This window comes from Podarcis gaigeae (assembly GCF_964106915.1).
Source record: "Podarcis gaigeae genome assembly, chromosome: 13".
In the NCBI taxonomy this organism is placed as follows: domain Eukaryota; kingdom Metazoa; phylum Chordata; class Lepidosauria; order Squamata; family Lacertidae; genus Podarcis; species Podarcis gaigeae.
In genome coordinates this window covers 35,645,723-35,661,823 of record NC_139689.1, presented here as the reverse complement: position 1 = coordinate 35,661,823, position 16,101 = coordinate 35,645,723, and the positions used below count along the sequence as shown (strand labels likewise).

The 16,101-nt window shown below is 46.7% G+C and overlaps 1 protein-coding gene across 4 annotated transcripts in view; it reads left to right on the top strand.

Moving 5' to 3' along the window:
• Positions 1–14,488, top strand: part of SPOP (speckle type BTB/POZ protein) — a 51,127-nt gene extending 36,639 nt beyond the window's left edge. For all 4 annotated transcript variants that reach the window (XM_083709720.1, XM_083709721.1, XM_083709723.1 and 1 more), the window contains exons 4-10: positions 1,685–1,836; positions 1,977–2,104; positions 5,662–5,839; positions 8,461–8,516; positions 9,541–9,663; positions 11,770–11,912; positions 13,106–14,488. In XM_083709720.1, the coding sequence (XP_083565846.1) occupies positions 1,685–1,836; positions 1,977–2,104; positions 5,662–5,839; positions 8,461–8,516; positions 9,541–9,663; positions 11,770–11,912; positions 13,106–13,250 (925 nt within the window). In that variant the 3' untranslated portion in view covers positions 13,251–14,488. The remainder of the gene's footprint in view (positions 1–1,684; positions 1,837–1,976; positions 2,105–5,661; positions 5,840–8,460; positions 8,517–9,540; positions 9,664–11,769; positions 11,913–13,105) is intronic.
• Positions 14,489–16,101: the final 1,613 nt, after the last annotated feature.

Here is a 16,101-nt window from a genome sequence, read left to right as displayed (position 1 = left end):
TTTTGAAGAGAATGTATATGGATAGACAAGACGACATAAAGAGACTTCTTGGATTTTTCAGAAAGGGAACCTAGACTCAAGGCTATGGAGGAAATAAGTAGCCAGGTAACAGACTGGTTACAATATTATCAATTAAATGAGCGATTCAAAATGGATAAGGAAAATGGATTTTCAGACCAAAGCTCGCAATTTGAAAGAGATTTATTAGAAAATAATCAAAAGTTATTATCTAGAATGTATAAGATACTATTGGAATAAGAAACAGAAATCAAGCTGGTAAAATCATCAATGATTCATTGGGCAACAGACATAGGGCATAGTATAGATATTGACCACTGTGAGAAATTATGGAAGAAAGATTTAAAATTTACTGCATGTTATGCGTTGAAACAGAACTGTTTGAAAATGGTTCACACATGGTATTTAACCCCCAGTAGACTAACTAAGATGTACAAATCGGAATCAATGTATGTTAGAAATGTAAAGAAGTAGAAGGAACATTCTTCCATATGTGGTGGACATGCAAAATAGTTAAAGAGTATTGGGAAATGATATACAATGAGATGAGAAAAATGTTTTTAAAAAACCCCGTAAAACAGAGGCATTCCTTTTGGGAATGGTACAGGCAGAAATACCCAGATGTCAGGAAAACATATTTATGTATGCCAATATTGCAGCTCGGATTTTGTTGCCGCAGAAATGGAGGGTGAGCGAGGTTCCTAACCAGGAGGATTGGCAACTAAGAATGATAGAATATGCAGAGCTAGCAGGTTTAACTAGTAGAATAAAAGAACAAGAGTACCAAGTATCTAAAGAGAAATGGAAAAAATTCGTTGAGCATTTGGAAAATAACTGTAAATATGTGAAAAAATTAGCAGGATTAAGGTAAACTCAACAGTATAACATAAAATAAAGGCATAAGAAAAGGAAAAGAGAACGAAATTGATATATAAGAATATGCAGAAATGATGGGGAAATCAAAGGAACCAGGAAAGGGCAAGAAGGGAAGTCATAAATGATTGTCTTATTATAAAGTAAGATATGAATGAGGGAAATGTTGATTTCAATGTAAACGTGATTCTGGAAACTGTAATAATGAAAAATATTTTTAAAATTTATTTATTTTTTAAAAAATGAAAATGCAGCTAAGAAATTTTACAGAATCATCTGCAAGGGGCCAAAATGTGTTGTCTAACAGATTGCAGCAAGGCATGACCATGCCATCTAAGCCACAGGCACACCACAAGATCAATATCTCCAGATGGCTCAAGCAAGTGAGCCAAGCCATACTTGCAATCCATGGGCATTGGCCAGTTTAAACTGGGACCCTTACAAGATAAATCCAACCTAGTGAGGAATCCAAAGGAAGAGCACTTGGGTGCATCTCCATCCTATTTAACATCTAGTTCTGGTTGTCATTGCTCCTCCAGAAGAAAGCTAAGGATGTGGGAGCACAAATCCCACGCAAGGGAGAGAAAAATGTCCAAATAACCCTTTTCCTCTTTTGGGATCTCTGTGGAGTAACCGCAAGCATCACCATATCAGAGGTTGTTCCTCCCTTGTCCCCTACATTGCATTTTCCTTTGTGCACCCGGTACAAACAGATCTGTGTGTGGAAACTTGTTTCTGCCAGCAGGTTTAAGACCATATCGAGAAGATGAAGATTATCTTTCTGCTTCTGCAGGTGTTTGCGCGTGAATCCAAAGGGCTTGGACGAAGAGAGTAAAGATTACCTTTCGCTCTACCTGCTACTGGTCAGCTGTCCAAAGAGCGAAGTCCGAGCCAAATTCAAGTTCTCCATCCTGAACGCAAAAGGAGAAGAAACGAAAGCAATGGGTACGCAGAGTTGGTGGCCGGTTCCTTGCGCTTCAGTTGCCGTTTAAACACAGGCAGCGAGAGCGAAGTAGAGCCCTGCTTGTGTGTCTTTTGGCTTTCCTTTTTCAAAAAAGAGCCCCCACTTGTTTATATATTTCCAGAGAGTCAGAGAGCCTACCGGTTTGTGCAAGGCAAAGACTGGGGATTCAAGAAGTTTATTAGAAGAGATTTTCTCTTGGATGAGGCCAACGGACTCCTCCCAGATGACAAGCTCACTCTCTTCTGTGAGGTAAGGAGGGGAAACGACGCGAAACCTTTTGTTTCATTTGGAAGAAAACCGCAGAAGGGCTGCAGAGACGCTGCTCAGCTCCCATCGCATGTCCAATCCCTTTGTCCACCATTCCTTCTGAACTGAGCACAGTAGTTGGAGTTGAATGGTGACCCTGAGTGTTTTGTTTGGGAGAGGGGCCTTTTGTAACTCCCTCCGTAAGGTGTGGCTTGGCTCGCTTGCTTGAGTTGTCTGGAGCTATTTCTCTGCAAGCACATTTTCTCTCTTGTGGCATGCTGTCATGTGAATTAAGTGGATTAACCTGTGGAGGGGAGGATGAGGAAACAGATGTGTGACTAGAAATGTATAGTTCCATAAATCCGGGGGGGGGGGGGAGATACTACCTTTTTTTTTAACTTTATGAAATTTATAAAATGATTTTGTACATCTTTATTTGGAAGACCCACTCTTGTTTAGTGGAGCTTACTCCCCGGTAAGCATGCATAGGATTGCAGCCTCAAAAAATATCAGTGCGTTAAAGTGAAATCTAAAACATGTGTTCTCATAAGTAAACCCCATTCAGTGAACCTTGGCTCCTGGATTGCAGTGTTGGTTTGGACATGCCCAAAGGGCAGTAGATGCCAGGGTATTAGCTTCTAGTATCTCCACACTAGATGAAAATTTCCCAGAAGAAAGGAAGTAGCAATTTACAATGATACCTTGGTTGTTGAATGGCTTGGCTCCTGAACAAATCGACTCCCGGATGCCACAAAAGTAAGTGTTCCAGTTTGCGAATGTTTTTTGGAAGCCGAACGTCTGATGCAGCTTCCGATTGAGTGCAGGAAGCTCCTGCAGCCAATCAGAAGCCACGCCTAGGTTTTCGAACGGACTCCCGGAACAGATTAAGTTTGACAACCAAGGTACCACTGTACAAAAAAAACAAAGGCCCCAAATGGTCCGGAACAGATTAAGTTTGACAACCAAGGTACCACTGTACAAAAAAACAAAGGCCCCAAATGGTCCTCTGATGAAGAGGGCAGCACCTCTAGGAGTCAAAATGCATCTTGGATTTGAGTGTCACATACGTACAATTTTGCCATTATTTAATGTTCTTCAGGTAGCCTTAACATCAAAATCTTCATGTTTCACATTTTGAGTGAGTAAAAAACCTTGCCTTAAAAAGCATTTGACTCGTGTCAAAAGAGAAAGCAACTTTTGATGGAGTATTTTCAGTGATCTCCAACGTTTTCAGTTTTTCTGTAGGATAAATTGGGGGTAGGGAGTGGGGAAGGGTCCTGGTACAGCACAATAGAGAAAATCATGTTTCTTCCAGGCCTTTGCATCACTCTGTGTGGGGCTTCTTCGTCAATAGACAAGGCGGCCTGTCTGTCCCCGCACAGCATGGGATTCATTCTTGGAAAGTATCAGGCTTTTGTCAGAGAAAAACGCTTTTGGATCTGGCAAGCCAGAAGTTATGCATAGAAATGAAAACTTGTGCTAGTTTTTGCTGATGCCAGGAGGTTTTCCTGCCATTTAGTGCCATATGCTCAGCGAATCCCCCCCTTTCCTTGCCACAGGTGCTTACAGCTGTGTTTTTATTTGGCAGGAATGGCATTTGAGGGTGTGTGTCTGTGTGTGTGTGTTCCCCCCCCCCTCTGCTGAGGCTCTCTAAGGATTTGATAACATTTGGTGAGCTGGGAGACTGTTACCAGGGTTTTTATTTAAAACTTGGAATACTGCTGAGAAAGAGGGTTTGTCTGTCTTTAAAAAAAAAAGAATTCGCTTTAGTTCTGCTGGGTCTTCCGTCTGTCAATTTGCAGCAACACAGGCTGCAAGTTTGGCCTGATCACATGAGATACTGGTACACCTGCTCTTGCACAGCCCCTGTTTTGCTGGCTAATACCTGTGGAGCTGCCAGTTAGCTTACATTCAGATCCTTGCAGCATCCGTTTCCATTTAGAAGTGGCTGCCGTCTCAAAGGGGCAGGCACCCGATTCTTTGTTTTCCATGTTTCCACTGCAGGATTCAGAGCAAATTGCAGCATTCTCAGGATCTCGATTTTTGTTCAGTAAAAAAAAAAAGGGTTTCTTTTAATTTTAATGCCTTCCATGACTTCAGAGGTACCAGACACAATCCACCCAACATCTCACAACATTTAAGTCCTGTTAATTGTGAGGGCAAGATTTTAAAGTGCATGCATAACCTCCATTGAAATCACTGATTCTTGAACAGTTTACTTTGGCATTGTTTATAAGGGCAAGTAACATTTCAAAAGCAGTAGTTTCGGAGGTGGGGGTTCAGAGCAGGCTTGCAAATTGTATTTTTTATTTTATTTGAAATTTTGCTGCCTGTCTCCCATTGGAAAGCAGTGTCGGAGTGGGGCAGACAACATTTTAAATGTGCATATTGTCATCCAACAGGGATGATAACAAACCTCCAATTGGTGCTGGAGTTTTGGGCTGTGAAAATTTTCAGCATGCCCTCAAGGCCCTGTAAGGCAGGGATGGGGAACCTACTACTATTTCTGGCTGTTGGCCACGCCAACTGCAACTGATGAGAGTTGGGAGCCCGTCAACAGCATCAGCTTCCCCATCTTTCCTGTAATGGCCATGTGCTTGGAGGTCTTTTAAAAATGGGCAATAGGCTCATTCATGGAGGAAAAGTCACATCAGAGGCAACCAGTCACGGTAGTTATATGGTATCTCCATGCTCCAGGGATATTCTTACATCACTTAATTTTAATTTTTTTAATCACCTCCGAAATAGCTTATAACTCCAGGTGAAGAAGTTTGTGAACCTCTGAACTAGTTAACTTGAGCCTTCATTTTTGAAAGACCTGGTTGTGCTCAAGGTTAGGGACTGATAAAACAAATGTAGGTGCGGTCAGGAAGGAATCTGGCTAGTGACTCTGGCTGAATCGAAATGACTTCATACAGTGGTAATCTGCTGCAGTATGTCTGTAATTGCTTGGGAAGCTGGCCTGTGACACTCTGCCAAGCGGTGACAATAATTTTACTACACCTCCATATACCTGACATGAAATCAGGAGGTACAAGGAGGTTCAGGAAGAGCGTACAGAAGACTGGGCTCCCTGGCATTTGTCTGTACCCCATTGTAAGTTGCCATATAGTAAGTGTTCATTGGTATTCATCTGTAGAGAGGTTTTTGTCGCTTGTGGCCTGATAGCTTTGTCTTCTGGAGCCATGTGGAGCTCGGCAGATTTGTTTTCTTTGACATCTCTGCTCCTTGCTTGCGGCACGTAGTGCCTTGGACCAATCTGTAGAAATGGATGGCCCTGCCTTTTATCCCAAAGGAGAGAACTTAGATGAACTTCTGATTCCATCAAAATCTGTGGGAATCCTTAGGCAGCCGTGCCGGTGTGTGGGTGGGAGCAGAGTTTATTTTCAGTGCATTGCTGTTTCCGTCTTAAACATCCCTACCCAAGATCATCTGTGGGGTTTTGGGGTTTTGTTTCCCTCCACCCTACCCCACTGACGCTCTGTGCTCCTCCCCCCTTTTTAAAAAAGTTCACTGTGCTGCTGCTGCTTCTTTTGTTAACCCCCTGTACTTCCTTGCAGGTGAGTGTAGTACAGGACTCTGTCAATATCTCCGGCCAGAACTCCATGAACATGGTGAAGGTACCTGAATGCCGCTTGGCTGATGAGTTGGGAGGCCTCTGGGAAAACTCTCGCTTCACAGACTGCTGCCTGTGTGTGGCAGGCCAGGAGTTCCAGGCTCACAAAGCCATATTAGCAGGTCGGTATCGACATGGGCGCAAGGCTTAGCAGGATGGCGGATGGACTGATCAGGGACAAGCCGACTGCCTTGATGAGTGTTTTGGAGGTTGCTTCCCTTCTTTTCCAGAAAGGGGCCCCAAATAGCGGGTCCTATAAGATGGGAACAGTTGATTTGACTGGGGAATGAGGGGCAATGGGAATGTATCATATCGAAACCTTAGATTAGAAAACCCATTTAATGCTATTGGGAGGGCGGGGAAGGTGCAAATTGTAAAAACCGCTTTGCCAGAGGTCTTCTAGGACTTAACGTATTTTTCGCCCCATAAGACGCACTTTTTCCCCTCCAAAAATGAAGGGAAATCTGGGTGCGTCCTATGGGGCGAATGCAGGCTTTCGCTGAAGCTTGGAGAGCGAGAGGGGTGGGTGCGCACCGACCCCTCTCGCTCTCCAGGCTTCAGGAAGACATCCGCAGCCTGGGCAGCCCTGCAGGAGGTCAGGCAGGGATGTCTAGGCTGTGGATAGCAGCCTGCTTCCTGGAGCGTCGGGCGCCCTGAAAGCAGAGCGCCCGGCGCTTCGGGAGCACATCCGCAGCCCAGGCAGCCCTGCAGGAGGTCCGGCAGGGATGTCTAGGCTGCGGATAGCAGCCTGCTTCCCGGAGCGTCGGGCGCCCTGAAGCAGAGCGCTCCGCGCGCCGGACAGACATCCGCAGCGTGGGGAGTCCTGCAGGGGTTCCCCGCAGGGTTCCCCACGCTGCGGATAGCAGCCTGCCTCCCGGCGGGTGGGGCGCCCTGAAGCAGAGCACCCCGCCCGCCGGACAGACATCCGCAGCGTGGGGAGTCCTGCAGGGGTTCCCCGCAAGGTTCCCCACGCTGCGGATAGCAGCCTGCCTCCCAGCGGGTGGGGCGCCCTGAAGCAGAGCGCCCCGCGCGCCGGACAGACATCCGCAGCGTGGGGAGCCCTGCAGGGGTTCCCCGCAGGGCTCCCCACGCTGCAGATAGCAGCCTGCCTCCCAGCGGGTGGGGCGCCCTGAAGCAGAGCGCCCCGCGCGCCGGACAGACATCCGCAGTGTGGGGAGCCCTGCAGGGGTTCCCCGCAGGGCTCCCCACGCTGCAGATAGCAGCCTGCCTCCCAGCGGGTGGGGCGCCCTGAAGCAGAGCGCCCCGCGCGCCGGACAGACATCCGCAGTGTGGGGAGCCCTGCAGGGGTTCCCCGCAGGGCTCCCCACGCTGCGGATAGCAGCCTGCCGCCTGAGGCAGACATCGGCCAGCCCCACAAGCTCAGGGAGGTGCAGCGCCCTTCCTCGACCTGGTTTGGTTTCCCCGACCTGCTTTTGGGGGGGAAATAAAGGGAAAAATTTTTTCCTTTATTTCCCCCCAAAAAAACTAGGTGCGTCCTATGGGACGGAGCGTCCTATGGGACGAAAAATACGGTATATCAGGCATGTCCAACTCCAAAGATGACTGCGATCTACTCCCACTATAAAAAAAACTGGCAGTGATCTACGCATTAGATTAGATTGACCAAAGTTGTTGAACTTTTTGGGGGGAAGCCAAAGTTGTTGGACATGCCTGCTGTATATAATGCAGTTTCAAGGGAGCTCAGGATACACCATTCAGCTTTCTTTTCTCCCTTTAGAAAGGCAAGTTTCTGTGTCTTACGACTGCAGAGATATACAGTCTTACCTTGGTTCTCAAACAGAATGCGTTCTGGGAGTCCATTCGGCTCCCAGAACTGTTTGAAGACCAAAGCGCGGCATCCTGCCACCAATCACAAGCTGTTGAAGCCACGCCGGATGTTCAGCTTCCAAAAATTGTTTGAAAACCAGAACACTCACTTCCGGTTTTCGATTGTTCGGGAGCCAAAACATACAAGTTCCAGGGTGTTTGGCAACCAAGATATGACTGTACTTGAAAGTGTGTGGCAATTCCTGCTGGAATCCCAGATGGATTGCTCAGTGCGATTTCCAAGTAGTTTAGGAGTATGCTCTCTTGTGTTCCCCCCTCAGCTAGGCCCCTGCGTAGATTTTTCACTTTCGTGCGGCTAGCAAAACCGGAATGAATTGTGACAAGCTTGTAAAATTTGTTCAACTTGCATAATTCATGTGTGTTGCAGAACCTAGCTTTTCTCGGAGCAGAAAGATGTCTGCCTGGGAGCAGAACGTTTTTTGTCTCTCTTATTAGGCAGAGGATGCACACGGCCCCGAATATATTCTGCTCCAAGCCGGTTTAACCACCACGGCTCCCTGGAGGAAAACCCTCTGAACTGTAGTGGGAGGGAATGGAGCTGAGAATGTCTGTGAGTGGTCTGCACCTTCACAAAACTGCAATTTTCAGAGCTGCTTTTGGGTGGGGGGTGGGCTGGGCTGATGGAAAAGCTAGTTTTAAGCTGGTCTCCTTTCTCTACTGTGCATATGCCCTTAGGAAGACATTTGATAACATTTCTCTCATGATCGTTTTATTTATTTTTTACGCCCTGTTATATTGGTACCTTTATTTGCAGGTACTGATTGCATGTGTCAGTTCCTCTCTGGAGAGGAAGGTTATCTCTTCACATAGTTTTAATTGCATTTTGTGGTGTTCTTTTCCCTCCTCCCCAATCTCTCTCTCTCTTGTGTTCCCCACCCCACCCCTCGGGCCGCAGCACGTTCTCCGGTTTTCAGCGCTATGTTTGAACACGAGATGGAAGAGAGTAAAAAGGTAAGTGGGAAGAGCATCTTTCTGGTCATGAGGAAGAGCCATTTGCAGATCTGCAGAGTGGGAGAGATAACTCGGGAGCTGGAACAACTCTTGGTTCCCCCAGCAAGCAGCTGAAAAATACTGCAGACTTTTGACCTCTACTTGCAAAGGTCTTGCTCAGCACAGAGGCTCAAAGCAGAAATAAAATACGTTGCTGTCATGTGTCCAGGTTGGCAAGGCCTCTTGCTATGGGAAGGAATGCTAGAGAGCTGACATTCTGAACTGTATTTTAGATAGATAGGTCTTGACCGGAGGAATGGCTGGGGAACAAGCGCTGCCAATGGAAACAAAAACCAGGTCAGGGGAATACCTTTATTAGGCCAACCAAAATATCACACAATATAATGTGCAAGCTTGCGAGTTCTCCAGAAACCTTCATCAATCTGCATGAAAAGAATTCACTGTAGGTGGACATTTCCCTTCCAGTTTTTATATTTCAGGGAGCCAGAGCTAGAGCCCTGGGTGCAAGTCCAAGGCTTGTTCAGTTGAGAAGCTTACTAGCTGATGCCTTTCGTTCCAAGATACACTGTCCCCACCATTCCTCCCTTGCAGCCTTGTTGTGAAACTAAGCTTTGAGAGATGGGCATATTGTAAACCACCAGGAACCTTCAAGACAGGCCAGAAAAGAAATTTGGAAAGCACCGTAGGAGGAATTAATACTCCTGCGCTGCCAGTGTTTTACAGTTGTGATGGCAATTATCTAACAGTAAATGCTGGCTTCTTGCTGCTGCCTGAGACAGTGGAAAAGCGAAGCTTTAAGGAAAAGTCTCACCACGTTCTCTTCTGTAGTTGGAAGAGGCAAAGGAGACTGGAACATTTCTGTTCCTTCAGCATCTTCTTCCCCAAATATTTACGTGTTCTCTCAAAATAGTTCCAGTTTGCTCCCCCCCCCCCAAAAAAAAAGAGATCTGGGGGAGGAGACTAACAGTTGGGTCTGTTGCCTGAGTGTCAGAAGAGTAACCCTAATTTTCCCCCTCCGGTGCAGAATCGAGTTGAAATCAATGATGTGGAACCTGAAGTTTTTAAAGAAATGATGTGCTTCATTTACACGGGGAAGGCACCTAACCTCGACAAAATGGCCGATGATTTGCTTGCAGCTGCTGATAAGGTACACAGGATGCTTGGGTGGCTGGCTGGCCAGCCATTGACTTTTTTCCCCTCTTGCGAAAAGGGAGAGGGGGACCAGGTCAGAAACTATGGCTTCAGCATCATTGTGTTTATACTTGATACCTAGGCCTTTGGTTTTGTGGGTTCTCGTCTCCTGGAGACGAAATTGTGGGGGACTTGCTGGCATGAACATTCTATTGGTGTCTTACCAGATTCACTCCTGGGTCTTTGGGCGCAGTTCAAAGAGATTTCCTTGGCCCGCCCAGCCTATTTTGTAAGCTGTGGGTGGCTGTATACTTGAGGCAGGCCGCATCCCACTGCTGTCAAGAGGCCCAGGGCCTGGTCAGCCATGAGGCATTGCTAACCCCTCTCCTCCTAGTAGTCTGTCCCATCCTCAAGGTGTTGACCTGCGAGAGGAGAAGCAGGGCCAATAGAGACGAACTCTTGCTTCCTGATCTTTGCAGGAATGCACTGAAAGATGAACAGTCTGCTGTAGAAGCTTCCAGGATGAGACAGCAATCTTTAGGTACACCCCTCATTGCGCTGGTGCCCTGCTCTGTTGAGAGCAGTGTGTACCCCTCTTGTACACTGCCATTTAGGTAAATCACTATCACCCACTGGACCAGATTAAAAGGGATGTGATGTCTGTCTGTGAAAGGTGACTTCACTGCCTCAGTGAAAAAGCCTCAGAGCCAGCCTCTCACAACTCCAGGAATATGGGGGTACCTGCAAGTTAAGGACACTATGCTGATGCTTCGAGGTCACATCTTACGCCACTGAATTGTGAGGTTTTGTGCTGTTCCTTACCTGTGTGTGGCAGGTTGGGGCAAAAGGGCAGAGGTGAAGAATCTGGGCTTCTCCGAATTGGAATTACCAATGCTTGGTTCAAGTTGTTAAAAGAATAGCAGTGAAAAGCCCCTGCCGTATGTATGCAGGGAAGAAAAGCAGCATGGGGAATTTAGGATGGAATATCGCAGTTTTAATTGGGGGGGGTATAGAAATTTGTCCCCCCTTCACAAAATCAAAATATACTACCATGCAGCAGATGCCAAGTGAGTCTTGCACACTTGCCCAGCAGAAGCCCATATTGGCCTCTGGGGATGGTTTAGTGGCAAGTTAATTTTCAGCCCTTCCTAGCAACAGCAGTTGTCCAGCCCATTGATCAGACAGTAAGGTTTAGGGGTCTTTAATTTTGACTTTTTATATAGCTCTTCCCCACCCCCTAATCCTTCCAGGGTGTCTGTGTAAGAACAGAAAGCAAAACCTTTTATGGCAGCACATGAAGCCTCTTAATATTTGCCCGAGAGGCTTGGGAACAGCTTGTTCTGTCTTCCTCCAGTCTCTTGGGGGAAATACGTAATTATACTATAAACAAAACACAGTGCATATCCTAAACCCTGGAGACCTGCCATTGGGCTCTTGGGTGAAGATGCGATTAGAGAGTTAGGCTTTGTCTTTCAGAAGTGTTTATTGAGGAGGATGGGAAAGGATGTTGTCGTACCTAAAGATCCAGACTCCATTGACCTTTCGTCCAGCTGCTTGGGCTTATATGTTCTCTTTGGCCAGCCCTCCCAAGCTCTGCAAGCAGAATTAAGTTATGCAGATTACCTACTACAATTTTGCATAATTCTGCTTCTCCAGTTAGGTTTGGCACTCATTATGTGTGTTTTTGGCAAAAGAAAATATCTCTTCAATTTTTCCCTCCCCAGCCAGAAGGCTTCGGACTTTGGTGAGATATGCTGACAATTGCCCAGAATATGCATCTCTCTTCCTCTTGAATATTGTGCTTCCAAACATTACTACTGAATAATTGGGGGGGGGGGGGGAAATACAGTACAATACACTTTGCATGTATCAGTGCTATGCTATAGTTACAGAAGCACTGCGCAAGACTTGGAACGTTTGCTTCAACAAGGAGAAGACTGCTAGCACAGAACTTTATAGGATTAAGGGACGTGGGGCACCACACCTACAAAAGCCATTCAAAATAGCAGTGCTAAAACCCACCTGTAGGGAGTTTTGCCACCACAGCGCAGCCTCTCTTGGGTCTTCCTCTTTCAGGGCAACCTCATTTCAGTACCTCTCTGTACTCTTTTTTTCTTTTAAGTATGCTTTGGAACGCTTGAAGGTGATGTGCGAGGATGCTCTGTGCAGCAACCTGTCCGTAGAAAATGCAGCGGAGATCCTCATCTTGGCTGATCTACACAGCGCTGACCAGCTAAAAACTCAGGCGGTTGACTTCATCAACTAGTAAGCAGGTTTTATCCTTTTCCCCCCTCCCCTCAAAATGTGGGGAAATTGATAAGTAAGAACCCTAGAGAACGAAGAAGCCCCATTGCACCTCTTTGTGTTTGTGTTCAAACACTCTCATAACCAGCTAAAGTTGGTGCACAAAAAAAGGGGGGGCAATAGGCTTATTCCACTTCCTCTGTTTTGGTTTCTCTTGCTGGCGCCCCTGCAGGTTCTTTTTTATCAAACATAATTTCTTCCCTTTTTGCCCTTGCGCTGGAGAATCAAGTAGTGGCTGTTGCATACTCCTTCTGCGAGGAGTGTGGAAGGCACTTTTCCAAAAGGGCACTCTGCCCCACTGTTTTCTGCCAAGGGGGACAGTGGTAGCTCCATTCATATTCTTTCTCTCTTAAGCATCCCAAGAGAAACAAACAAGGAGCCTCGAAAGCAAATCCTGTAAGAGAAGAGAAGACAGGTGTGTCCTGCAGTGGACAACCAGTGCAAAATACCCTCTCTCTTTCTCTTTCTTGGATGAATTGGATGTTTCTTTTAGAACTGCTTGAGTTCTTAAAGATGTCACACCCATTGCGTCTGAATGGTGAGTTGCTAAATGCAAAACCAGCACCTCTGACTTGGGGTGCAAGTGGGGGGGGGGATAGCCCCTGAAGCAGCCTCGATTCTTTCAGGCTAGGGGTCAGCAAACTTTTTCGGCAGGGGGCCAGTCCATTGTCCCTCAGACCTTCTGGGGGGCTGGACCGTATTTTCTGGGGGGAAATGAACGCATTCCTATGCCCCACAAATAACCCAGAGATGCATTTTAAATAAAAGCACACATTCTACTCATGAAAAAACACCAGGCAAGCCCCACAAATAACCCAGAGATGCATTTTAAATAAAAGGGCAATTTCTACTCATGTAAAAATACGCTGAATCCCGGACCGTCCATGGGCCAGATTTAGAAGGCTATTGGGCCGGATCCGGGCCCCGGGCCTTAGTTTGCCTACCCATGTTTCAGGCCAAGGTAGTGTCATCTTGCTTACATTGCACCACAGAGTATCTACAGCATACGATAAGGGATTTATACAAGACATAAAAGCAGCTGCTGAAACCCCAAAGTGGAAGTACTGATAGCTTGAGAACTTCCCCTTCCCTTATGTGTGTTTTGCCTTTCATTGTCAACTGGTAACCTTGGCTCCTTTGTTGTTTGTTTCCAGCCACGCTTCCGACGTCATGGAGACTTCAGGATGGAAGTCGATGGTCGTGTCTCACCCCCATTTGGTGGCCGAGGCGTATCGCTCGTTGGCCTCTGCGCAGTGCCCTTTTCTGGGACCCCCACGCAAGCGGCTGAAGCAATCCTAAGGCCGGACCCCATCGCACAACCCCGTGTGTGTATGTGTGGCTTTTTAAACAAAGAAAAAACATGGAAGTAGCAACAGAAGCAAGTTGCTTTTCCAAACCTTGACCACCAGGTAGACGATGCAACCTGTGGAGCTTTTAACTCTGTTGTGGGGGTGGGTGGGTGGGGGAAGAGACTGCTTTGAGACGTGCAGACTTTTAAAACGAAACAAAAAAATCAGCAGCAAATAAACTTTGGGGCGAATGGGGAGGGGTGGACTTTGGGTTAAAGGGGACTGTTCAACCTAATATATCCCTGTTGCTGCAATGTCTGTGTGTTTCCCTTTTGACTTGGCCAAGTCAAGAACTTAAGGAGTTGGCCGGGTGCTGGCCTGAGACAACAGATCCCAACAGTGCTAAATGGAATTTAAGGCGAGAGGAAAAGGGACGACGTTATGGCCTCCGCATCTGACAGCACAGAACAAGAAGTCAGGCATGATCAGAGCGAGGACGACGCTCTCTTTCGTTCCAGAAATGACAACGGGGAATGCGGGGGTGGGGTGGGGAATGATTCTGCCTTGACGAGATGAAGCCCACTCACGGGAGCATCCATGGGATTTGTATCGGGACTTTTGGGAGAGGGAGAGACTCCCGGCCGCCGTGAAATCCCTCCGTCCGCCTTCCAGCCATGAGGCGACGACGGTCTCTCTCGGTAGCACTTGTGTACATGGAGGGCAAAAGCGAGCCCCTCTCACAAACTGGCAACTTTTAAAAAGTGGCGAGGGGGCTGGTGTGAGGAGACGTTCCCTGGACGACTTGGATAGGATGGAGACAGCCATGACCGGCTTTCAGGAACTGTTGGTGATGCTCTGGACTTGGAATTGGCTGTCCAAGAACAATGGTTACCTGTTTAGATATTGTGGGAATTTTTTGTTCTTTTGGTATCTCTCTTCCCCTGTTTTAGTTTACTTCCTCTGAACTCCTGTGATTTCTTCACGTCCTTTTCTGTTTTCATTTTGTTTTTTAAAGAAATTTTATCGTTCATGAACACTGTGTCAAAGGTTTCTTGTCCTGCGTTGCAAAAATGATTCTTATCGAGTGTTTGTACCCAATCCGCTGGTTTGTAGAAGATTCTGGTCCTTCTCCGTTCTAAGCCAGTTTCCTTTTACAGGCAAGAAGTTCCAAAATAACTGGTAAAGCTTTTCTTTTTTTCACCCCCTTTCCTTTTCTTTTTGAAAATATAATTACTCTTTTGTACTGTGTGTTGTTCTGTCTTGTCTTTATGGCTTTCTTTCACTTTTTTTAATATAAAAAAAGAGAAAGACCTTTCCCCTCAAGTTCATATTTGGTTTATGTGTCTGCTTTATTTACGCTGACATTATTTGCAGTCCAGGAACTGGAGCAGCTGCCACCAAGATACTTTGGTTTCCTATTTCAGTAAGAGCTAGATCTGGGAGCCGACCTTTCCCACCAACGCTCCTGGACTTAGCAGAGGAGGTCAATGCTCCTGATTGGCTTGTCCCTCTTCGGTTTTACATAAAGTGATTGGACCAAGCGGAGGTGTATCTTGGCTCCCTTGCATCCTTGGCAAGGAGATGTATTGGTGCCTCTGAAGCCATGGGCAAGAATCTCAAAAGTTTACTTTTAGTTGCCTTTTGCGCTGTGCTAATGACTTCCTGGCCACTGGGGTTGGGTCTCCTCTGTTCCACCTCCTCTCCTCCGTCAGTCGGTCCGTCTGTCTCCTTCCTTACTGCTTTCCTTCCTTTTTCCTCGGAAAAGCAACCTGGGGAGCACATGGATGGCCAGAGTGGAGACGAGATTTTTGTATCCCCCTCCCTGGGCCTGCACCATTGGCAGGGGCCAACCCGGCCAACCCTTCTGTACACCCCCTGGGACTAAGAATCAGGGGTCCAGCCTCTTCCAGTCCCCTCACTTTGCCTAAAGCAGAAAGCTTTAGGGTGGTAGGTGTGCTCACAACCATCTTCAGCTCCGAGCTTGAGGAGAAGTTACCGGAAACAGTGGCACAGTATGACCAATATCTCAATATGAATTATTTGGATAACAGCCGCATCCGTCTCAGTTTGCCATTTGAATAAGTAGAAGAACATAAGTTTGGGCAGGGTGGAAAAGATGATGATGAATGAACTTGGTGGGTGGGTCACCCCCACCCCAAGGTTTTATGTTGCAGGGAATCCCTGATACCTGCAGAGCATTCTCCTCTTCTCCATTCTTTCACCACCAGCGGCAATTTTTAGTTTTTCTTCTCTCACTGATAGTCAGCGTTCGACAGCTACCACAAGTGTTTGTTCCCCATAGGGCTGTTTCATGTTTTGAAGATGGGTTATGCTTTCCTGAACCTTGGAGTTTGGATACGTTTTGGCTCTGATTTTAGTAGCAATCGCTTGTGGTGGAAATCGCTCTCTATGGAAGATTCCCCTGTAAATAGGTGCCCACGTTCTTAATTGAGGTGAGTTGAGAGGAGAACGTAAGAGTTATGCAAGTTCTGAAGCTGTTCTCTTAGTGTTCAGGCTGTACAGCGTGCCTGCTGTCAAATCCAATAAGCACTTCCTGGGGTTATACTATTTTAGGGGCCTCCACTGTGTCTCTAGAGCTGAATATCAGGGTCACATGCAGTGTTTCACACCCTAGTTTCTGTATTCGGGCCCCTTGTGAATAAGTTTTCTGCTACTCACTTTCTATAGATGGGGAGCAGAGGCCAGGGGCTTGCTTTTTGAAATGTATATTTGGTGTCTTGCCGTTTCCCTGAGGAATTTTGCTGTCAGACGGCGGTCAGTAATATTATACATATAATATTGTGCCAGGTTTGGTACAAATTCAAGGCAAGTCCACAGCAACAGCTTTACAGTCTTAACGA